This window comes from Myxine glutinosa, chromosome 6 (assembly GCF_964187855.1).
Source record: "Myxine glutinosa chromosome 6, kmMyxGlut1.1, whole genome shotgun sequence".
Lineage (NCBI taxonomy): Eukaryota > Metazoa > Chordata > Myxini > Myxiniformes > Myxinidae > Myxine > Myxine glutinosa.
The window spans coordinates 13479353-13503686 of record NC_136266.1 but is presented as its reverse complement, the minus strand read 5'-3'; the positions used below and the strand labels follow the sequence as shown (position 1 = coordinate 13503686).

Genomic DNA, 24334 nt, shown 5'->3' with positions numbered 1-24334 from the left:
ACGTTGACGAAGTCGCGCGATGCTGGCTCAATAAGAAAAAGAAGACACCCGGCTGGATTACAATAACACAATACGACACCAGGGGTTCAGTTCTCAAGACCTCCGGAGGAGGTTATATTAAGGCGGAAGGTTAGATTACAACTACAAGAGGGACAGCATAGAAAGACAAGCACTTAGACACAATCTTATATTATTCCCAACAGACGACAGATAAACGGGACAAAGCTGACTCACACGGGGATTGATGGAAAGGACAGGCGGGTAGCGATGGCTCCAGGTGCACCTGGGCTCAAAGGTCAGAATCGACTCGGTCCGGTCCAGAGATGCGGGGAGGTCGCAGCGCTCGGGTGGCGTCTTGTCTGCTCAAGCTGGGGGCGCATCTGACGTCACATCCGGCGCGGGGCCGCGTATATCCGGCGGGGAGTGACACGCCCTCGGCTCGTTAGCTCCGCCTCGTGGAATCGGCACGTTGCTTCTCATTGGGTGCGTGCGGGGGGTTTACCAGGCTCCGCCCTTGACGAGGAGCTGACAAGGAGCCCCTTCGTGGTAACCCCGTGGAGCGCATGGTCTATGGCGCTAATCGAGCCGGTGTGAGGACGCATCCTCCCCCGCTCCGCCGCCATCTCCTCTGTTGTTGTTGTAATTGTTGGGGAAGAAGATGGAAGGAGGTATGGGAAAGGTCCTAAACTCACTACTGATGCCATATAATCACATTCTGGTGCAACGAAGAGTCATAATTAATGGAGACGAGGCCTTAACTGACATAGAATAAGAATAACTAGGAAGATGTCCGAAAGTTGTCTACGTGTGGTGCGGTGGACCTGGGCACGACATTTAATGGGGGAATAAGGGGAAGGTCGGCTCTACTGATTGTTATTTACATGCAATGGGACTAGGGAATGGGGGATCGGGGAAAGTTGGGGAGTATTGGAGAAAATAGGGGAATATTTACAAGCGGATATGGAGGCCAAATTCCATATTCGCAACATTGCACCCTTCTCTACCCTCGGGGCGTCCCGACCCGATAAATTTTTACCTACTTTAGTGTGGCACGCAATGTAGTTCCCTCTACTATTAACTCTACCCTGAGTGCGACAGTTTTACAGATATTCACAAATGAGTAAATATGTCCCCCTGCGACGTTGCACCCTTCTCCTCACAGAAACACACCCACAGGATAACCGAATCCGGAAAGAATTCTCAAACTAAACATACAGCCGGTAGGGAGCATTATTTACAAGACTACTCTGCTATTTACACTACGATCCAGGACCTGTTTTTGGAGGAACACATGCAGATGTTATGCATAGAGAGAGAGCGCGCTTGCCAACATCGATACACCAACCCACGAGTGCTCTGTGGCCGACGGCCTTTAATAACGTGCAGAGCACCCTTTCCCAGCATCAAAAGCACCACCCCACCACCAATCGGTGCAGTCACCATTGTTCAATGATTAAAAATAAATGCGACAACCCCTAACCCTGCAGGTGTCTCTTGCTCTTCGTGTGGCCTTCAGTGGTGTTAATTAACAGTGGTTCACCTTTATGGCATAGGTGCCACGTTGACCCATAGGTCCATCCCCGGGTGGTGCTTGGCCGCAAACGAACTGCGGTCCATTGTGGGTGGCCACAAACATTGCGGTCCATATGGTGTATCGATCCCGGCAGCAAACAGCGAAAGTGCAGGCCCACAACTGCGCAGCCAGCACCTCTCTCTCCTCTCTCTCTACCCCAAAGCCAGATCCTCGGAGGTGGGAGACAAAAGAAGAAACAAGTGAGTAAGGTGGTAAGGGCGCAAAAGTGCACGCAATGTAAGGTGATGCACACTGGGGGCACATGGGAACCAGGTGAGACAGGTACGTTCCTATCGTACGCCCCCCCCCCCACCAGGTAACCTACATGGCCCCTCCCTTACCCCTTACTGTATCCACAAAACACAACACTACCCATAAACATCTACTTTACAAATCAACAAACATCCCTACTGTCTTCCCCGTTCCTCCCATAAACCAAATTCGTCTTCTCTCCCTCCTAACCAATCAAATTTGCCATTTTCAACTCTCATCAAAATTTGCCATCTCCAACTGCACATCAAAATTTGCCATTACCAATTCATCATCAGTCCCTCCTAAGGAGGGAGAGATGGAATCACCCCAATATCTCATCCACGTCGTGATGCGTCTCACAAATCCACAGCAATCTCATTTCCTGCTACAAACCAAAGAAAACACAGGTGTGGAGTCATCATCATCACCACAGGTAAGTGGCTGCGTATGGTGCGACAGGTTCATCAATCCTAACTATTTCCTAAATGACTTTAACAACTTTACACTACCCGGGGTCTTTCTCCGGCCAAACCATTGGCCCTCTTACACTATGGGTTCTAAAAACCAATTCCCATTGGCCAAACTGTGGTGCGCTTCAATTTGGGGTCTCACTCCCCCGATTCATCTCCCGGTGCCCTCGCACAATTTCTGGGCTGCGGCGTGTACCTCTCCCAGTGGGTCTACCCACCTGCACACCTCCACCACTGCAGTTGCCTCCGAGCTTACCTGCTCCTTACCCTAACCTAACTACCTGGGGAAGGCCCTCTGGCTCTCTCCCCACTCCGTGCCCTCTCTGGCACTGGGCTGCCCGATCCACACCCGGGATCCTCAGGCACCCACTCACAACTACCGGCTCCCAGAGCCCACCTGCGGCCTCACCTGGCCGACATCCTCACAGTGGTGGAGTGCCCAACCAACTACACACACTAACAGGCTACACGCCCAGCCATTTCCACAACACTAATGCACCCATTCACAACACCATTCTGCAACCGCACCACAGATGCCAATATCCAACCACAATTTACCTGCACCCTCTACCTAACACTTACACTACCCGCCCCGGGTATCCGTGATGGGGGTCCACTCTTCCCCCATCCACACCTTCGCACCATGCACACCACTCCGTACCACTCACTCCAACTCTCTCCACACACCTGTACCTGCACACCTGTGCTCTCACACCTGGTGCCACCTGCACCCTTCTCTCCCCAAGCGCATTCGCGCTGATCCACAACACTCACTACTCATACACTGCTCCACACACCTGTCCAGTTGCACACCTGTGCAATCACACTTGTTCAATCCTCACACACACAGCATCATCTCAGCTAACTACTCCCTTCTGAAACTTGCGCTTCCCAGTCGTCCCTTTAACTATTGCGCTCCCTCGTCATTATAATCCACACTAATCTACCTGCGTCCCCACTACAGGTATCAGTCACTAACTAACCTTAACGTTACCTAAGGTCATCTTCTCTAGATCCCTACACACAATATCCTAACCCACCCGGGCTAGTTTTCACTGCCATACACCCCATAAGCTATTGCTCCTTTGCCCCCCACATGGGAAAGGTGGCAGGGATGCCACCCTCTCCCACCGGGCCTATCGCTCCTCAATCCCCCAGTCCTCTGGCACTAATAAGCCCCCCTTATTCAGAGGTACTGGGTCCCGCCTCGGCATCTAAAGCCGAGGCAATCCACGGGGGCGCCTGCTCGCCGGTGTAAGGTCTTATCCGGTCGGCGTGGACGATCCGAGGGAGGGCTCGTGGCCCCATTTTGATCTTAAGGACCACGTCACAGATTTGCGACAGGACGACTCCTGGGCCTTGCCAGGGGGAGGTGAGTTTTGGGCACCTTCCCTTCCGCCTCCGGGGATTAAAGAACCAAATCTTCATCCCCGGAGCGTATTGACTCCCCTGGCTCCGGTCGTCGTACCTGCGCTTCATCTTTTCCCCCGCCAGATGGAGTTGGCGGCGGGCGAAGGCATGGACTAGCTCCATGCCTTCCTCTAGGTGACGTGCGTACCCCTCCCTCGGCGGGTTAACCACTGTGTCTGGCACGGGACCGCATAGCAAGTCGGCGGGAGCCCGTAACTCCCGCCCATACATAAGCAACGCTGGACTGCATGCGGTGGCCCCGTGCTGGCTGGTCCGGTAGGCCATAAGCAAATAAGGGAGATGTTCGTCCCAGTCATCCTGACGGGTGGTGGTGAACAGTGCCAGTTGTTGGATTAAAGTTCGGTTGAATCTTTCCACCATCCCGTCAGATTGAGGTCTTAAAGGCGTTGTCCTGGTTTTTCGAATTGACAGGAGACTGCACACATCTTTTAGTAATTTGCTCTCAAAATTTCGTCCCTGGTCGGTGTGCAACTCCTGTGGAATCCCATGCCGGCACACAAATCCTTCCACGAAGGCCTGCGCTACCACCCCTGCTTCTTGGTTGGGGAGGGCGTAGGCCTCCGGCCACTTGGTGAAGTAGTCCATCACAACGAGGATATACTTATTACCTTGGCGGGTGCGGGGCAGCGGTCCTAGAATATCCATAGCCACCCGCTCAAGGGGGGCCCCCACCTGATGTAATTGAAGGGGGGCCCTCATCCTCCGTGCTGGTCCCTTTTTGGCAGAACAGGCGTCGCATCTCCGACACCAGTCCTGTATGTCGCGCCCCATATTCACCCAATAGAACCTCCGGCGGACCCGAGATATTGTCTTTGTCCTGCCCAAATGGCCGCCGGAGCGGGTACCATGCACCTGTTGCAATATGACGTTCTTGAATTTGTCAGGGACTATCACCAGCCAGGAAGTTCGATCAGAGGGAACCTCCACCCACTTGCGATACAAGATGTTGCCTTTCAATTCCAGGGTCTGCCACTGAGCCCAATATGCCTTTGTTTGTGCCCCGAGGGGGGTGACCTCTTCCCCCTTTGGTCTTTGCCCCAATTTGACCCATTGGAACACCGGCCCCAGAACAGGATCCTCCTGCTGGGCCGTGCTCCAAGCCAACTCTCCAAATTCCTCGTCCGCGGTTAGTGGCAAAATTGGCCCTCTCACCCGGGTTGCCCGGACGACGAGAATCGGGGCGGAATCGCCCAATTGCTCCCTCTCCTCGTGTCTCGCACAAAATTTACAGTTTTCCCCCAGACAAGGACGCCGAGAGAGTGCGTCCGCATTACCATGGGCCTTCCCGGCCCTATGGGCCACATCAAAATCGTACTGCTGCAACTTTTCCAACCACCTTGCAATTTGGCCCTCCGGTTCCTTGAACCGAAGGAGCCATTGCAAGGAGGAATGGTCAGTTCTAACCAAAAATTTCCGCCCGTACAAGTACGGGTGGAAATGGTTCATGGCAGCCAGCATAGCCAATAACTCTTTGCGAGTGACGCAATAATTTCTCTCGGGCCTACTTAAGGCCCGACTATAATAACCAATCACTCTCTCCACGCCCTCCTGTGTCTGAGACAAAACTGCGCCCAATCCTTCCTGGCTCGCATCCGTGTCCAGGGTAAATGTCCCGTCACTAGTGGGGTAAGCTAGAAGGGGTGCGGATGTTAGACACCCCTTCAATTTTTGGAAGGCCTCGTGGCACTCCCGTGTCCAATTACATCGCGTCCCCTTCTCCGTAAGCCGGTGGAGGGGACGGGCCAACTCCGCAAATTTCGCCACAAAGCGCCGGTAGTAGGAGCAGAGTCCCAAAAATCCCCGCACCTCTTTGATGGTACGTGGTGCGGGCCACTCCTCTACCGCTTTAATTTTGTCTGGGTCTGTTTTTACCCCCTCGCGGCCAATCACGTGACCTAGATAGGCCACCTCTCTTGCAAACAAAGTGCACTTACTCGGGTTCAGCTTCAACCCTGCCTGTCTGAGGCACCCGAACACCTGGTCCAAATTAGCTAGTGCCTGGGGGAACGTTTGGGCATGTACCAGGACGTCATCCAGGTACACCAGGCATGATTGCCATGGCATGCCGCCTAGTACATGCTCCATCAATCTCTCAAAGGTGGCGGGGGCGTTACACAAACCAAACGGCATCACAGTAAACTGATACAGTCCCTTACCTGTGGAAAATGCCGTTTTCTCCTTCCCTGCCCTATCCATCTCCACCTGCCAATACCCACTCTTGAGGTCCAAAGTTGTGAACCAATTTGAGCCCGCAACGGCATCGAGGGTGTCATCAATCCTTGGCAGGGGATATGAGTCCTTGAGTGTCACGTTGTTTAGCTGGCGATAGTCCACGCAGAACCGCGTGGTCCCATCCTTCTTTTTGACCAGCACAACAGGTGACATCCAAGGACTTCCCGAGGGCTCGATCACACCTGCGTCGAGCATTTTTGCAACCTGCTCGTCAGCTTCCGCCCTCTTGCTCCAAGGGAGCCGTCGGGCGGCCTGACGAATAGGCCGGGCCTCACCGGTGTGGATCTGATGTTTCACCAGGCCCGTACGTCCAATATCCTCGGTGGACAGGGAGAAGAGGTCCAAATGGGACCCAACCAGTTTGTGTAAGGCCTCCCTCTGGGTACCTCCCAACTCTACGCTACTACGATTTACCATCTCGCAAATGGGATCGGGCCAATTCCTACTTGTTATTGAAGGCTCCCCCCGGGGTCGGCTCGGCTGGACGTTCTCGCCCCTCACTGTCGCGACTTCCTCAACTGGGGTGCAGCCAGCTACCCTCGTGCCCCTTACTATAGTGCGTGGTTCTGTACTCACATTTACTACTCGGACGGCCACTACCGGTCCGTCCGTTTTTACAAGGGTGCGGCCCACGATTAAACCCGGTATGGACTGCGCTGCCACCGGTTCGACCAGGCCGCAGGACTCCTGCCATGTTGGGCGAGCTGCCCACCGGGCCGGCACTATCGCCTCGGCCCTTGGGGGGATGGTCACGGCCTCGGAAGCCTCCAGCTCCGCTCTCTCGGCCGTGCTCACTCCCCCTAACGGCAGCTCTTCTACTCCCACCTGCAGGATCCCCCGGCACAAGTCGATTTTACAACCGCTGGCAGTCAACAGGTCCAACCCTATTAAACATGGGTCGCACACCTCCGCCACCCAAACATCTATCTCCCTCCTTACCGACCCTAACTTGAGGGTCACAGAACCACGCCCTATGATCGGGGCCGTTACCCCGGTAGCAAGCTGCAAACTATAATTTTGCAGGCGCTGGATCTTATCCCAGCCACCTGCGCTCGAATCAAGGACCACAGGGCTGATGATCGTGGCGCTAGCTCCTGTGTCCACTACGGCGTCTACCCCCACGCCGGCAATTTTGCATCTAATTGTCAGGCTACCGGTTCCAATTTGGCCACAATAAATGACCTGTCGCGTCAATGAGGGCTCTCCTCCATCCTCTGCTGCCGAACACCGCCCTACGTGCCCGACACCTTCTAGTTTCCCGGGGTCTGGCGGGGGGGTGTCTGGGGTCGGCTAACCCGCTCCCCCCTGGGCGGAGTTGAGGACCTCAACTGCCGGGGATCATCCCGGCGCGCGTTTCGACAGTGCCGCGCCAGGTGACCCAGGCGGTTGCAGGTATAGCACCTCACCTGATAAGGTGCTTGCCTCCGGAATTCCAAATTCCCCCCCCTGTAGGTCCGAATTGGATTACCCGCTCGTGGTCCACCGCGGGCCACCTCCGTGGCCGCCTGCCATGGTCCAGGTCCCGCCAGGCGCTGGTCCACCAGCCTCCGGACCATGCCCGCCAGGTCAGGACCCACGTCGGGGGCGGGTCCCCTAAGGGGTCCGCCCTCCATCGGGGGTCCCACCTGGCGGACCGCCATTGCGAGACGCTCGCCCCCTCGGGCCAGGGGCCTCGCTGCTTCCCAACGGGCCGCAGCGTCAGCCGCCTGGCTCAGAGTCTGCGGGCGCCACATGGCGAGCTGTTGCCGGAGCTCAATATCCGGGAGGGCCTGGATAAAATGGTCCAGCGCCAGGCTTTCCCGGGAATCCGCTGCCATGCTAGCATGTGCGATCCCCACTGCGCGGCGAATGTCGTGGGCAAGTTCCCCGATGGCTTCCTGGGGCTTGCGTTTTCGCAGCGCGAGCTGAGCTTTAACAAGCTCGCTCTGCTGTTCTATGCCGAATCGATTAATTAGGGCGTCGCGGAGGGCTGGCAGGGTGAGAGCACCCGCTGGTAATGCCGTCAGCACCTCCGCCGCCGCGCCGCGCAATGCGGCCACCAGGTGTACTCCACCTTCGTCCTCACCCCAACCGTTGCCCTTACACACACAGTCGAACTGCGCCAGGTACGCGCGTAGATCACTCTTGCCGTCATACGGCGCGAGTGGGACCTTGTGGGACCACCTCGTATGTGAGTCGTTGCCCGCCTGCCGGACCCCGTGCGTCGCCCCTTGCGGGGTCAGCGCGGGGCCGAACCGGCCGGGCCCCCACAGTACACTACCCCCAAGGGGCTCTCGTGCCTCCCCGGTCCCTCCAACAACTACCCCTGTTGGTGTCGATGCATGGGTCACACCTCCGCAACCCGCTACCCATTCCATACCACCACCACCACAACCTTGCTCACCCACACCTCGCACCTCTCGTTCCATACCCTCCGGACCAGCCATACACCTCACTCTTGGCCTCTCACGAACATCCGGGTCTATCTCGACCCCCAAGCATATTAAATCACCTGGCGCATCATACGCACGACCATATTGGTCACCACTTACACCGGGTCCTCTTTCTCTTCGCTTCTCCTCCATCACCTGCGAATCCCTCATCCGGTTAATGAGCACATCATCACGATCCGAACACAGACTCTGGACCAATTCTTTTACCTCCTCTTTTATCTCTTTCTTATCCTCTCTCCGTCGCTTTTTAATTTCGCTCACCCCTTCTTCCACTTCTTCTAATTTTTGCTTCATCTCCTTCATCTCTTCGTGCGCCCCTTTAAGTTCTTCCTCTAACTCCACTTTATTTTTTTCTATGTGCTCCCGCACCTCCCGCTCTTTAACCTCCATTACCTCTACCACCTTGTCCATTTTCCTCGTCAGGTCCTCATGTACCGTCTGACACTCTTTTTTAATTACCCCTACGTCCTTTTTCATCTCCTTCTGTGTCGATTTTAAACCCTCTATTACCGCTGTGTTCTTCTTTACCTGGTCCCCCAACTCCTTTTGTCCCACTGTCAGTTGTTCTACTCCCAGCGTCAACTCCTCTATACCACCTTGCAATTTTACAGTCCCCTTTCTCACCTCTTTCTCCATGCGCTCCTTACAGTGCCTCACCTCCTCGCGCACTCCTCCGACCTCCTCACTCACTCCTCTTCTGATCTCCTCTCCCATCACTTGCATCTCCTGCCCAGATGCCACCCTCATCTGCTCCATTTCCTCCCTGTGAGCATCCAGTTTGGTTTCTACCCCCATTCTGACCCCCTCTATCTGCTGCTCCATTTGTTTAACTTCCCTTTCCGCTTGGTCCCTCATGTCCCTCAATTTGCCTTCCATACTGTTTTCTAACCCCTCTAACCCATTTTTCACTCCCTCTATTTGATTCTCTTGAGCGGCCATTCTGTTTTCTACCCCCGTTAACCCATGTTTCACTCCCTCTATCTGATTCTCTTGAGCGGCCATTCTGTTTTCTACCCCCGTTAACCCATTCTTTACTTCTTTTATCCCGTTGTCTAACCCCTCACCGGTACCCCTCGCTTCGTCCCTCATTACCCCCAATTGCTCACTCTGAGCCCTCGCTTCGTCCCTCATTACCCCCATTTGCTCACTCTGAGCCTCCATCCGGTTCCCCATTACCCCCAATTGGTTACTCTGCAGTTTGAGGGACGCCTGCATTTGCGCCATAAATTGCTCCATGAGGACCTGCATCTGGGCCATCCCTCCCACTTGTGCAGCGGGTGCGGCCGCCGTAGCTATGTGCGAGGCGCCATTTCGCGCGTCTGCTACCCCCGCTGTTTCGCTCTCCTCACGTGTCTCAATTTGGTCCTGGACCGACCCTGCTTCACTCTCCCCTACCGGACCCCAGCCGTCTTGATCCGCCATAGCGCGACTTTCAAAATTCGAGTTTCGTAACACAAATCCAAATTTTGCTGTTATAATTTCGTCGAGCGCAGTAACCGCGGGACCGCGCTCCGGATCGATTTTGTCGAGCGCAGTACGCGCTCCGAATCGATTTTCCCTCCCAAAATTTGGGCCTAACTAATTTAGTCCCGGGTCCGAATCTCACTCCTCGACACCAATTGTTACAGACACGACTTTGATGTTAAAGTGGGCCGAGCGGAATGGCCGTCGTGTCCGCACAAATTACCCGACTATACTCGACGTTGACGAAGTCGCGCGATGCTGGCTCAATAAGAAAAAGAAGACACCCGGCTGGATTACAATAACACAATACGACACCAGGGGTTCAGTTCTCAAGACCTCCGGAGGAGGTTATATTAAGGCGGAAGGTTAGATTACAACTACAAGAGGGACAGCATAGAAAGACAAGCACTTAGACACAATCTTATATTATTCCCAACAGACGACAGATAAACGGGACAAAGCTGACTCACACGGGGATTGATGGAAAGGACAGGCGGGTAGCGATGGCTCCAGGTGCACCTGGGCTCAAAGGTCAGAATCGACTCGGTCCGGTCCAGAGATGCGGGGAGGTCGCAGCGCTCGGATGGCGTCTTGTCTGCTCAAGCTGGGGGCGCATCTGACGTCACATCCGGCGCGGGGCCGCGTATATCCGGCGGGGAGTGACACGCCCTCGGCTCGTTAGCTCCGCCTCGTGGAATCGGCACGTTGCTTCTCATTGGGTGCGTGCGGGGGGTTTACCAGGCTCCGCCCTTGACGAGGAGCTGACAAGGAGCCCCTTCGTGGTAACCCCGTGGAGCGCATGGTCTATGGCGCTAATCGAGCCGGTGTGAGGACGCATCCTCCCCCGCTCCGCCGCCATCTCCTCTGTTGTTGTTGTAATTGTTGGGGAAGAAGATGGAAGGAGGTATGGGAAAGGTCCTAAACTCACTACTGATGCCATATAATCACATTCTGGTGCAACGAAGAGTCATAATTAATGGAGACGAGGCCTTAACTGACATAGAATAAGAATAACTAGGAAGATGTCCGAAAGTTGTCTACGTGTGGTGCGGTGGACCTGGGCACGACATTTAATGGGGGAATAAGGGGAAGGTCGGCTCTACTGATTGTTATTTACATGCAATGGGACTAGGGAATGGGGGATCGGGGAAAGTTGGGGAGTATTGGAGAAAATAGGGGAATATTTACAAGCGGATATGGAGGCCAAATTCCATATTCGCAACAATATATATATATATATATATATATATATATATATATATATATATATATATATATATATATATATATATTGTCGCGATCCCGGCTGTGAAATGCTTCCCAGCACGGAATACGGACGTTAATGTCCGGGCTGCAAGTAGTCCACGGAGTGGACAGAGAGAACTCAATAAACCGTTGTGTTTTAATCGGCCTTCTAGGGGTAAGGCACGATGCTTTATTGGCTCGATCACAAAACCATGAAAGGTAACAAAATGGAATAAACTGCACAAAGCCTGCAGGAACTGTCGGCAACAGACGCTCCAAACAGGACGCAGGTAAGATCACTCGCGGCTCCAATCGACGATCTCCGGGACTCGGAGGGTAACAGGATGGAATTCACCGCACAAGGCCGGCAGGAACGGTCGGCCAGCAGCTCCAACACGAAGCAGGCAATCACTCGCGGTTCCAATCTACGAGATCCGGGAATCACTCGTTCTCTTCCGGAGTTACTCGCTCGTAAAATACCGAACTGTAATCGACCAGCCCAACTCGGCTGTCGTGAAGATTAAGGGAAATCCCTTTATCTATTTCCCACTCGGAGCCTTCGAGAGTCGCGTCCGTTGCATAAGATGGCGACCGCGCTCTATGGACTCTCCACCAATCACGTGCCGAATCGCCTCCCGATCGCGTGAGGCTCCAAGGAGGCCACGTCACGCGGTGGGCGGGGCACCAAATCTGGGTGAGAACAGGTGGTTTCACCGGTGGTTTCTCACAGTCCTCCCCCCCTAAGTAAAAACCCCGTCGAATAGACGGCGTTTTTAAAACCAGTATTTGTAGTAGGTGCAAATCACATGGCAAGATGATGGCGGTAATCGCTAACAGGCAATTAACGCAATTAACAATTTATTAACACTTATTAACAACAATAACGCAACAACGCAACAATACAACGCAACGCAATAGCGCAACAATAACGCAATTATTAACGCACAGGCAATTAACAGGCATTAACAGGTTAACAATGAACCAGTTTGGTTTTTTTTTTTTTTTCACACACAAATTTTAACACCATACACCACATTAATATCTACCCTACAAGAGTTACACTTCACACAAAGCACAATAGAGAGGCAAGGGGGCCAAACTCAAGTTGGGGGAAGCGTTGACAGGAAGGAAACGGGCCGAGACCTAGAGCGGCGGGTACTCCTCCGGTGTCGAGAACAACAGTCATATGCGTAATGACCCCTTTCACCGCACTGGTAACATCGATCGTTCGGGTCGAAAGGCCTGTGGACCAAAGGGCGTCTGAAACGAGGCCGCCGCGACATGCCATTCGACATCTCGACGCACACACGCGATCCGCAACTTAACCTTCCATCAAGGGCTCTGACCGAATCTTCAGCATCTCGTGGCTCTTCAAACTCAACAACTGCAAATCCAGGTGGGTTTCGAGCAACCCATACGTTGCGGAGTGGTCCGTAATGTTCGAAGACCCTCCCTAGCTCGGCTTTCGCTGCTCCATTGCCCAGGTTTCCCACATATACCTTAGCATTAGCGTTCCTGCTGAATCGCGACATGGCGGGAGCGGTCCCTGAGGAGCACGGCACCTGAGGGTGGCTTGACGGGAGGCTCAGGTGGACTTCAGCTGACGCAACGTCACCGTCGGGAACTGGAGTCGAGGCGCTAGGCTCCTCGGGCCAGAGTGAAGATATGTCTGACTCCGCCACTCTCTCCGCCTGTTTACTCTGGGATCTAGTGACCCCCCCACAGGTCAGAGTCAATGACTCCTCCCTGGCCATGGCATCATTGCCAATCAGCAAGGAGACCCCGGGTATCGGGTAGTAGGGTACCACCACACAGGTCACTGGACCCTTAAAAATGTCACTCCGGACCTCGAGGAGGGCAAGGGGATACCGGCCAAGAACCCGGTCAATGCCCCGAAGGAGGGTATACTCGCCGGTATAACGCATCTGAGAGGCCGGAACTACCCCCGCCCGGAGAACACACCGTGTCGCCCCAGTATCCCGAAGGTATTGGGCCTCAAACTTCAGCATCGAATCAGGGCCACCCACTAAGGCTGTCCCTGAATAATCCTGGTACAGTGGATGAATGGAATTAGCCTCGGTGGCAGTGACCTCGGTCACCGATGCCACCGTCGTGTGCGAGGGCCCGGCGGATGAGCTCCACTGATCTCCCTCCGACTTAACAGGAGGGTTGCCTCGGTAGGCCGGACTAGCGGGATTAGAGAAGCAGCGGTTTTCACCGTGCCCCACGCGTTTGCAGAAATCGCACCAGGGCCCTGCCCTGGTCTGCGGCCCGCGACCGCCACCAGTGGAGGGCATCGGAGAACCCCTCCCCTCGATCCAGCCGCCGGGCAGACGGGGGGCGGTCTTGATCGCAGACTCCTCCGTCTTACGACGCGACTGCGTGACTTGCAGCATTTTGCACGCCAAAACATGTTTATCAATAAGGTTGACGCAGTCTGCCAAGGAAACAGTGTCTTTGTCGACAAGAAACAATGCTAAGTCAGGCGGAAGCTGTTGATCGATACGGTAACGCACCAGGAGTTCCGCAACCGCTTGAGGTAACTCAACCTTGCTCCCCTTGAACCATCTCTGCAGCTGTTCCAACAAGGCCCGCGAATGTTCCTCATAGGTTTGACTGGACTCACGAGTCCAGCTGAAAAAATTTCTCCTATAAATACATGCGGACACCGCATAGGCGTTCAAAATCTCGGCCTTCAATGCCCTGTATTTGTTTGCGTCCTCGGTTGCCATCCTCGCATATACCTCCCTCGCCTTCTCAGATAGATGGCTCACAAGATGGCCGACCCACAAGCTCTCATCAATGCCACCGGCAGCCAACAACTTCTCCGCCATCTCCAGATACGCTTCTGGCTTCGTGTCTCCCGTCCAGTCCGGCAAACGAACATGAACAGTTTCCGGGACTCTTGCAGCAGACCCCTCTGCCCGCGGTCGTTCAGTCAACATTCGCAACTCATGCTCTCTGACGCGTTCAGCTTCTGCTGCTGCCGCACGCTCTCTCTCTCTCTCACGCTCTCTCTCTGCTGCTGTCTCTGCTGCCGCATGCGCTCTCTCTGCTGCTGCACGCTCTCCCTCTGCTGCTGCCGCACGCTCTCTCTCTCTCTCACGCTCTCTCTCTGCTGCTGTCTCTGCTGCCGCATGCGCTCTCTCTGCTGCTGCACGCTCTCCCTCTGCTGCTGCCCGCTCTCCCTCTGCTGCCGCAGCACGCTCTGCCTCTGCCCTGTCATTCTCCCTGTTATACATGTCAAGTTGTTGAACCGGAGTCAGCCCGGTCCAGAAGGGCGAACGCATGCATTTAGTCATGATGGAATCGCTTCCTAACATCTCGGGTTGAGTGACCGGGTCAAGGCTGCTTGCGTCGCTCACATCGCCACCCACGTGACTGTCAACATGATCAGGTTGAACTCTCACTTCTCTGGTCGACATAGCTTGGCTACGAGTTATCATAAGACAAGGCACAAAACACAACGCTCAAACACAACGCTCTGTTGGGGAACTACGACACGAACTACACAATATCACCCGCACATCAAATTGCCAATGAGAAAAATACCACGTACAAATACTCACGTTTTTTTTTTGTTTTTTTTTGTCGGTTGTTTGGAGGGATCCGAGGCTCACTTATTCTGCAGTGAAGCACCACCCAAGACAGCGTCCTACGGCGAGAAAGTTCCTCCAAGACGGCGTCCGCTGGTGAGAAGATGCAGAGAAGATGCAGATGCCGAATTCCCGTCTCAATTCGAATGTCTCTCACTTGAAAGATCCTAGGACGAGCAACCCATTTGTCGCGATCCCGGCTGTGAAATGTTTCCCAGCACGGAATACGGACGTTAATGTCCGGGCTTCAAGTAGTCCACGGAGTGGACAGAGAGAACTCAATAAACACCGTTGTGTTTTAATCGGCCTTCTAGGGGTAAGGCACGATGCTTTATTGGCTCGATCACAAAACCATGAAAGGTAACAAAATGGAATAAACTGCACAAAGCCTGCAGGAACTGTCGGCAACAGACGCTCCAAACAGGACGCAGGTAAGATCACTCGCGGCTCCAATCGACGATCTCCGGGACTCGGAGGGTAACAGGATGGAATTCACCGCACAAGGCCGGCAGGAACGGTCGGCCAGCAGCTCCAACACGAAGCAGGCAATCACTCGCGGTTCCAATCTACGAGATCCGGGAATCACTCGTTCTCTTCCGGAGTTACTCGCTCGTAAAATACCGAACTGTAATCGACCAGCCCAACTTGGCTGTCGTGAAGATTAAGGGAAATCCCTTTATCTATTTCCCACTCGGAGCCTTCGAGAGTCGCGTCCGTTGCATAAGATGGCGACCGCGCTCTATGGACTCTCCACCAATCACGTGCCGAATCGCCTCCCGATCGCGTGAGGCTCCAAGGAGGCCACGTCACGTGGTGGGCGGGGCACCAAATCTGGGTGAGAACAGGTGGTTTCACCGGTGGTTTCTCACAATATATATATATATATATATATATATATACAGTATATATATATATACATATATACAGTGAACCCTCGTTTATCGCGGGGGTTACGTTCCAGAACCCCCCGCGATAAACGAAAATCCGCGAAGTAGCGACCATATTTTTTTTTTATATATATATATATTTTAAAGCATTATGAACTCCCCACACTCTTATTAACCTTTCCCATACTCTTATAAACACTTCCTATACTCTTAAACACTTTTTACACTCTTAAACATACGTAATTTTAACAACATATAAAATTCTAATGGGTACTCACCATTGAAGATACTGTAGCTACCCATGGGTTCCCCAAGCAAGACCAGCATCAGAATCTCCTTGCTCCAGCCGGTGACGTCACCGGTGGGGATTCCCGGCGCGAGAGTGGCTGGTCACGTGACCGCTAAAGCGTGCCGCGCTTTGCGGGTATAATCAGCTACACCTGTTGATCACGTGACCACCGATTCACCGAAGCACGCCACGCTTGAGAGGCGTGGCTTTCGGTTTCTGGTTGTGCTTTATAATGCAGCCCGATAAATGGGCTTTTCAGTGTTCCCGAGTTGGTTTTGAGAATAAATATCTTCTCGGACGAGTTTGTGTCTTGCCCGTCATTTCGTCCGTATCAAGCAAGAGCCCCGGCTCTTCAATACTACAACTTGCGTGATGAAGATGATGATGAATTAGCTGTGCAGTACTGATGACGATGAAGGTGATGACGATGATGAATGTACTGGCGTTTTCCATACGCACGACTCTTTGTCTACCCTTCTACTGTACACTATGTACAGTATTTTATTTCTTGTAATATGTTTTAAATACTGTATTTTTCTTATTTCTTTACGTTTTTTAATTTTTTAGGCTAGAAAATGCTTATTTTACCACAAAAATATTTAAAATAATAGTATATAAAAATACATTTATACCGCAAAATCCCGCGATATAGCGAAAAATCCGCGATATAATTTTACATATACTAGCGAGAAAAAAACCGCGATGTACCGAATCCGCGAAAAGTGAACCGCGATATAGCGAGGGATGACTGTATATATATCCATATATATATACATATATATATATATATATATATATATATATATATATATATATATATATATATATATACATATATATACATATATATATACATATATATATATATATACATATATATATACATATATATATATATATACATATATATATACATATATATATATATATACATATATATATACATATATATATATATATATATATATATATACATATATATATACATATATATATACATATATATATATATATATATATATATGTATATGAAGCTGCGCTTCACTTCCGTTGAACTTGGGGCCGACTCAGAAGAAGACCTTTGTTGGTCGAAAGCTTGTCGAATTAAAGATCGAAGCCCTGAAGCTACGTCCACGTCTTATTCAATCTCCCGATTATTTATTCAATGCAAATGAGACGCCCTGCTCGTACTGTGGAGTTTCTACTATTCCTCACAGTTATATATATCCTGGAGTTGCATCCACTCGTTATATATATATAACTGTGAGGAATAGTAGAAACTCCACAGTACGAGCAGGGCGTCTCATTTGCATTGAATAAATAATCGGGAGATTGAATATATATATATATAGTCACGTGAAAAAGTAAGTACACCCCATGTAAAGTTTTGACTCTTTCAACATATTTCAACATACAGCTATTTGATCTTCATTTCAACAATATTGACAGATTAAGGTGATATAATATAACAAATATCATGAAACATTTACATTTTGTAGTCCATTGTATAATTTAAATAAACATAAATGCAAGATTCGCATGTGGAAAAAGTAAGTACACCCCAACATTTATCACTACTTCAAATACCTAAAATTAGAATCAGGTGCACCAGCTCAGGTGCAAATGATTAGAACATCGTTAGAGAGGATCTTGGAGGAACCTGTCTTATTTAAACCTCAGACATTTAGTTTGGTTTGCTCTTTGTTGTTGAAGTGTGCGGCCTCACCATGCCTAGATCAAAAGAGCTCTCTGAGGCCTTCAGAAAGAAGGTTATAGATGCCTACGAGTCTGGGAAGGGATTTAAAAAGATCTCCAAACAATTTGAAATCAATGATTCGACTGTCCGGAAGATCATCTACAAGTGGAGAAAATTCCAAACAACTGCCAACTTGTTCAGGCCAGGCCGCCCCAGCAAGTTCAGCCCGAGAGCAGACCGCAAGATGCTGAAAGAAGTCTCTAAGAACCCCAGAATGTCATCACGGGACCTACAGGTAGCTCTTGCCACTGTTGATGTCAAAGTGCACGAGTCTACCATTAGAAAGAGGATGCACAAATTTGATCTACATGGGAAGTGTGCCAGGAGGAAACCTTTGCTGTCTAGAAAGAACATCAGGGCAAGACTAAAGTTTGCCAATGAACACCTAGGCAAAGACCAGCACTTCTGGAACAATGTGCTCTGGACAGATGAGTCAAAGGTAGAGCTATTTGGCCACAGTACCAGAAGACATTTTTGGCGAAAACCAAAGACAGCATTTGACCACAAGAACCTGATACCAACTGTAAAGCATGGTGGTGGAAATATTATGGTTTGGGGCAGCTTTGCTGCATTAGGGCCTGGGCAGCTCACCATCATATAATCCACTATGAATTCTTCATTGTACCAGAGGATGCTTGAGGATAATGTGAGGCCATCTGTCGGAAAGTTGAAGCTCAACCGAAGGTGGACCTTGCAACATGACAATGACCCGAAACATACCAGTAAATCCACCAAGGAGTGGCTGAAAAGAAAGAAATGGAGGGTTCTGGAATGGCCAAGTCAAAGCCGGATCTAAATCCCATCGAGATGTTGTGGGGGGATTTGAAACGAGCTGTGCATGCAAGAAACCCCTTAAACATCGCACAGCTGAAAGAATTCTGCATGGAGGAGTGGGCAAAAATTTCTCCCAGTCGATGTCAGAGATTGGTAGACAGTTATAAGAAACGCCTACTTGAGGTTGTTTCTGCCAAAGGGGGCAATACCACCTATTAGAGCCAAGGGTGTACTTACTTTTTCCACATGCGAAATTTGCATTTATGTTTATTTAAATTATACAATTGACTACAAAATGTAAATGTTTCATATTTGTTGTATTATATCACCTTTATCTATCAATATTGTTGAAATGAAGATCAAACAGCTGTATGTTGAAATATGTTGAAAAAGTCAAAACTTTACATGGGGTGTACTTACTTTTTCACGTGACTGTATGTATGTCTGTTTGTCTGTCTGTGTGTGTGTGTGTGTGTGTGTGTGTTTGTGTGTGTGTGTGTGTGTGTGTGTGTGTGTGTGTGTGTGTGGTGTGTGCATATATGTATAAAATATATGTATACAATATATGTGCCAAGCCCCACATATTCCTGCCACCACCTAAACAGTCCAGTGCTCATTCTCCCCATCCTTAACCAACCGCCCCTCCTCCCGCTTGTATTATTTGGCCCAACGCAGCCCGACCGAGCTGTGTGAGGTAAGCCTGGAGTCGTTCCCATGCTCCAGACTGCCTCTTTCTATTATTCTTTCCTTCCTTCTTCTTCTTCGGAAATGAATCCAGGTATCTTGTCTCTTTGTACATGTTAAGATGTATAAGAATACTCGCTTAGGATTAGTCTGCTTTTTGGTGTATTTTTACTTTGCTCATTTTTGCTGTAAATAATACATTCCCCTTTTGCCTTTGATCCCGCTTTGGTGAATAAAGAGCTGTGAATAACTGCTTTTCACCCTTGCTTTGTAATTAAATGATTGTTGTGCATTTTCCATCTGCTTCGTTCTCGTCCTTTCCTTCATTGATCCGACACAGTGTGTATGTGGTGGATAGCCAGGAGTGCTGCCTCTGTTTCGATTAGGTATTGGTTAGCCAACGATCACTCACGGTTCGCTCGGCCGTAGTGGTAAATAGTCTAATAGTCGTGGTGCATAAATTACCTAAATAGTACATAAATTATGCCAACACGTCACCTCCAGACTAGGAAGCATCAGTATGGTACTCAAACCTTGGCAGACTGAGATTTAAAGCTTTTGGTCACAAATAGACGAAAGCACAGATGTCGTCCGATATTTCGTCCTTGTTGTGGACTCATCAGGACAATATAATTAGCATAGCTCCACCCCTCGCATGGAGACATATATATATATATATATATATATATATATATATAAATATAAATATACACGATCTTACCGGACATGCGGGCTGACTTAGTTACATCGAGGTGTCTACATGGCATACAGATACCTGAGCCTGATACCTGATATCTGAGCCTACCTGCTGATCCTGATACCTGAGATATCAGAGCCTGATACCTGAGCCTGATCCTGAGGATACCTGAGCATACCAGCTGATCATTTATTCATGACCATATTAGGCTCATTAATAAACTAAATCAAACCCCCTAACTTGACAAAGCAGCAGAGCACAGATCAGTCCCATCACAGCATGATGTAAAACATGACAATGCTTAAACATGAAATCACGTATAAAAATAATAATAAAAAAATGGAAAAAAAACATGAAATAACGACGCTTTGGTCGATCGAGCGTCATATGTCGGGTGACCCAATCCGGCCCCTCCAAGGGGAAGGTCAATCCCAGCTCAGGAACACTAAAGATTTTCTCACATTTGGAAAAGGTTGCAGCAAATGTTATGAAAACATTATTTTGTAGGGTTTTACAAATACCACGAAATGAAACATTTCCACAGTTACGATGTTAATTTGTAATGTATAATAACGTCAAAAAAGTTACAAAACCAATATTTTTCAATAAAGTTTTAATGATGTTTTTCAAACCTTACAAAACAATGTCTTCACAGAGTTTGGCATAATGTTTTTTATGATGTTTTAACGACATAACTGTGTTGGCTTGGAACGTCTGTATTAAATCGACACCATTGCATTTAAATATTTATATTCCATATGCAGAATGGAAAAGTATATACAAGGGTTTACAGCCCCCGTATGACTACACTGAGTGTAACGAGTGGTTACCATGATCCTGAGGATATTGAACAAGGAACAAGGAAATGAGGCCATGTGGCTGCGTTGCACTCCCGAGTTCATTTTTGCTGCAACTTTAAACAACAATCCTCTTGACGCTTGACTGAAGTCAAATAACCCGATCTACATCAGGTGACCCAACTTTTACATCCGTGTGTGTGTGTGTAAGGAGCATACCTGAGCAACATGCAGCGTTGTGCAAACCTTCTCCATCTTGGCTTCCACCGTGCGAGATGTCAGAGCCTTCTCAAGCACATCCTCATTGAGGCCTAGAAGGCTGCACACCTCCTGTAGCCCTGCCAACACGCAATGAATGAAAAGTCTGATGTTTCCTTCACTGTGTGATTTACAACAAGCTCAACTGATACTAAACTAGCAACATCATTTGAGCCATTTCAAAAACTCTCGATCTGCTCAGTATCCGAGCATACCCTTGGTTGAGGTAAGGCGGCACTCGTCCATGCCATTGGTACGAGACACGTCTCTGAAGGTGAAGTTGCCCAAATTCAACACCATGGCGACTAGTTCCAGCACAGATCGGACCTCGGTGGTAGAAAATCCAATGACCTCCATTGCCCTCTGAAGCCAGAAGTGAAACCATACGGACGTGCCATTTAAACACAGCATGCAGGTAGCAAGGAAACAACACATTTGATGAAAAGTAATTGTCTGGAAGAAATGTTTTTTGCAAAAATCGGCTGACCATTCAAAAACATTGTTTTTGGATCTCCTAATCCTTTACTTTTGTGCAACTGTCACCCCCACTATCAGTATGTTCCCTTTTTAATCCCCCGTCACCTCACTCGTCAATAAGCCGAGATCTTGTATAAACCGTGAGCATACAGGTTAGGTTGAAGAACAATTATGGGGGAAAAAGCACCTTCTTTAGGAGTTTCACGATGGAGATGCTTCTTCGATGGAGGTTAAACCATTGCTTGATGTTGGAGAAACGTTACCCTCAATGTCGTTCACCAAAGTTCTATCAATGATCCAGTTATCCCTCCCTACCTTCACTATTTGAGTTTGATATACAGTAGATGTATGCTTGCAGTAAAATATGATGTGAGTCACATTTGAAAATAAATCACAGGCCTACCTGCGTGACATGAAAATTCTTGGCATCATCTACACTTTCGACCCGAGTGCCCTGGCCCTGGCGTAGAAAAGCATACGCTGATGTTTCTCTGTCCAACTGCAATTCAGCTGCCAACACAGCATGGAATTCAGCGTTTGCTCTCGGTTTGCCCACATCACACCTTCAAGTTGTTAAAAAATCAATGGAGTGTACCACACTGATCTGCACAACCACCTTTGGATCATTCTCGTGGAGCCCATAGCCCTAAAGGCCTGATCGCCCCTTCGGGCACAGAAAAGTTGTACCGATTCTCACCTAGCAAGGAATTCGAACCCCCGGCCAACAGCTGGTAGAATATGTGGAAATTGTGTTCTCCTCGGGCCTGGTTCACCACTCGGGACTTCTCTAAAACATCTGTGGAAACAACCCAAAGATAAGCCTCAGTACTGCAGAGGTTCCTCCTGCTGCATTATTGCAAAAGCACTAACTCCAAGAAAAATGCTGACCAATAACAACTTGTAAGGCTTCAGTCTTCTCATTAAAGATCAAACTTACAATTGGTTATAACTCCACCAAGGGGGTCTCCTTTAAAATCAAACTCGATGTCCATGTATTTCCCCTAAACAAAGAAGGAAGAACATGATTAACCATGTAATAATATCCATTGGACAAGCAGTGTACAAGCAAATGATAGGCCTCAAGTGAGTGATCCAGATGAGATCAAGCAAGTTAAATCTTGAACCCAGACGAGTACTTAATTATTTACAATGGCACCGGCACCTGTAGGCCTATTCTGTCGCCAGTATAGAAGGAACTGATTTGCCTTCAAACATGGAAAAGGAGTGGAAGGAAAGCACAACTTGTGTCTCCACTCGGCTGTCTATTCTGGGGTCCAGAGCAAACTTATCTAAAACATCAATTGTGGTGCCAACCTTGTATGGGCACAGAAAGTCAGCTGCCCTGTCTGAATTCAGGTTGTGAGTGTTGTAGGCCCCATCGTATCTTTCAAAAAGAGCATGCCTGTGTGTGTTGGTGTATCAATCAGATTCTCTGATCGGGGTTCCTTGTACGACTAGCACTGACTGTAGTTGGTGGGATTGTTGTCGTGAGAATGCCACACAGGAATAAAGAGCCAAATGGCTTCCTGTTTCTAAATTCCCTTGTATTTACCTTGAACATGGCTGGTTCAAATAGAACCTGGACTAAGCTACACACTCATTTGACTTTTGTCCAGGTCATATTCGAACACCCATCTAAAACCTTGATCTCTTCTACCCCCGTTAATTCACCCCCAGATCCACTTTTTTTGAAATACCGACTTCTTTCCTGGAAGTTCTAGCAGTGTCCATGTGTATTTTACCTCTCCCATCCCCCCCTCCCCCCGCCTCCTCCCCCCCAAGCCCTCTCCCTCCCACAGATCTTCCGATGTCCCTGTTCTCTGCTGTTTCTACTTGTGTGCTTCCCTCTCTCTCCCCATCTTGTCTCCCGCTCCCTTTATTGTATGTTTTGTGTGTCCGTTTGTTTTTTTGTCATTAATGTTATTTTATTTTATTTTTTTGATGTTAGCTCTTACACGAGCCTCGATCTTGTATCTTGTATACCAAAAAAAATAAAATAATAATAATAATAAAATAAACCATGACTAAGGGACATATTATATGGTTCCATCAGGAACAAAAGTAAATACACATAGTTCAGCACAAATGTAATGAAAGTTTGATTTCTGGGCCAAGCTTGAAGATCAAGTTCTTTATGAATCTTATTCTTGTTCTAAAGAAACTATGATGCAATTTTTCAAAAATATAAAACACCAGGAAAGAAAATATAGATCAAGTGGCGATAACACATTGCTTTGGTTAACAAATGGAATCTCAAAACAAAACATCATGGCTAAAATATTGGGAAAGGGGTGGGTGGACGAGGGGGTGAGGAAAGGAAGAGCGTCCATGACATCATAGCTCAAAGATGTTTCAATAACTTTTCGTAATAAAGTATAAAGTTGCAAAAAGAATGGTAAAATGTATAAACAAAACAAAAATTAATTTCTATGCCACTTGCTTGTTACACATCTCATCACGGGTTGGTTAAAGTTAAACATCTAGATTAGAACATATGAGTGGTCACACCCCCGATGATGTACTCACAAATCTTGAAGAGTTGTTGTTCCGAATGGTCTTCGCATTCCCAAAGGCTGCAACAGTAGATATTACACGAATGACAAAGGTCAAAAATTCCGTCACCATGGACCTTGAGGACTCGTTATTATCAGTTTTCCCCTCCGCTAGACCACAGATAGCTGTGATGTTATTGCTCCATCAGTGGCATTCCATAGGCCTCCTTTCACTCCTCTTTGTTATTGAATCTCCTCTCATATGCTAGGATTACTCAAAGCCAAGCTAGTATTTACTATGGTTGTAATTTGGTTTAGTAATTCGAGTTTTGTGAGCAACTTCACAGAAATGTAAAAGCTGCTTATAGTTCCACAATACAACATCATTTTCATTGTGATACAACATCTGAATGTAACAAGAAGGCTTTGCGTACAGTATTATGGTCGAAGGAATCCCTGGTTGGCCTAGTGAAACACCACTATAACCACGAGTTTTGAATCTTTGTTGTACCTGAACTATCCGGCATC

General features: G+C 49.2%; 1 protein-coding gene across 1 annotated transcript in view; it reads right to left on the bottom strand.

Moving 5' to 3' along the window:
* LOC137429599 (unconventional myosin-Ib) overlaps positions 1–24334 on the bottom strand; it is a gene marked incomplete at its 5' end in the record, with an annotated part of 204686 nt that overhangs the window by 62938 nt on the left and 117414 nt on the right. The window contains 6 exon segments of the mRNA XM_068119635.2: positions 20799–20917; positions 21053–21200; positions 21718–21824; positions 22012–22110; positions 22252–22315; positions 23841–23887. Coding sequence (XP_067975736.2) covers positions 20799–20917; positions 21053–21200; positions 21718–21824; positions 22012–22110; positions 22252–22315; positions 23841–23887 — 584 coding nt within the window.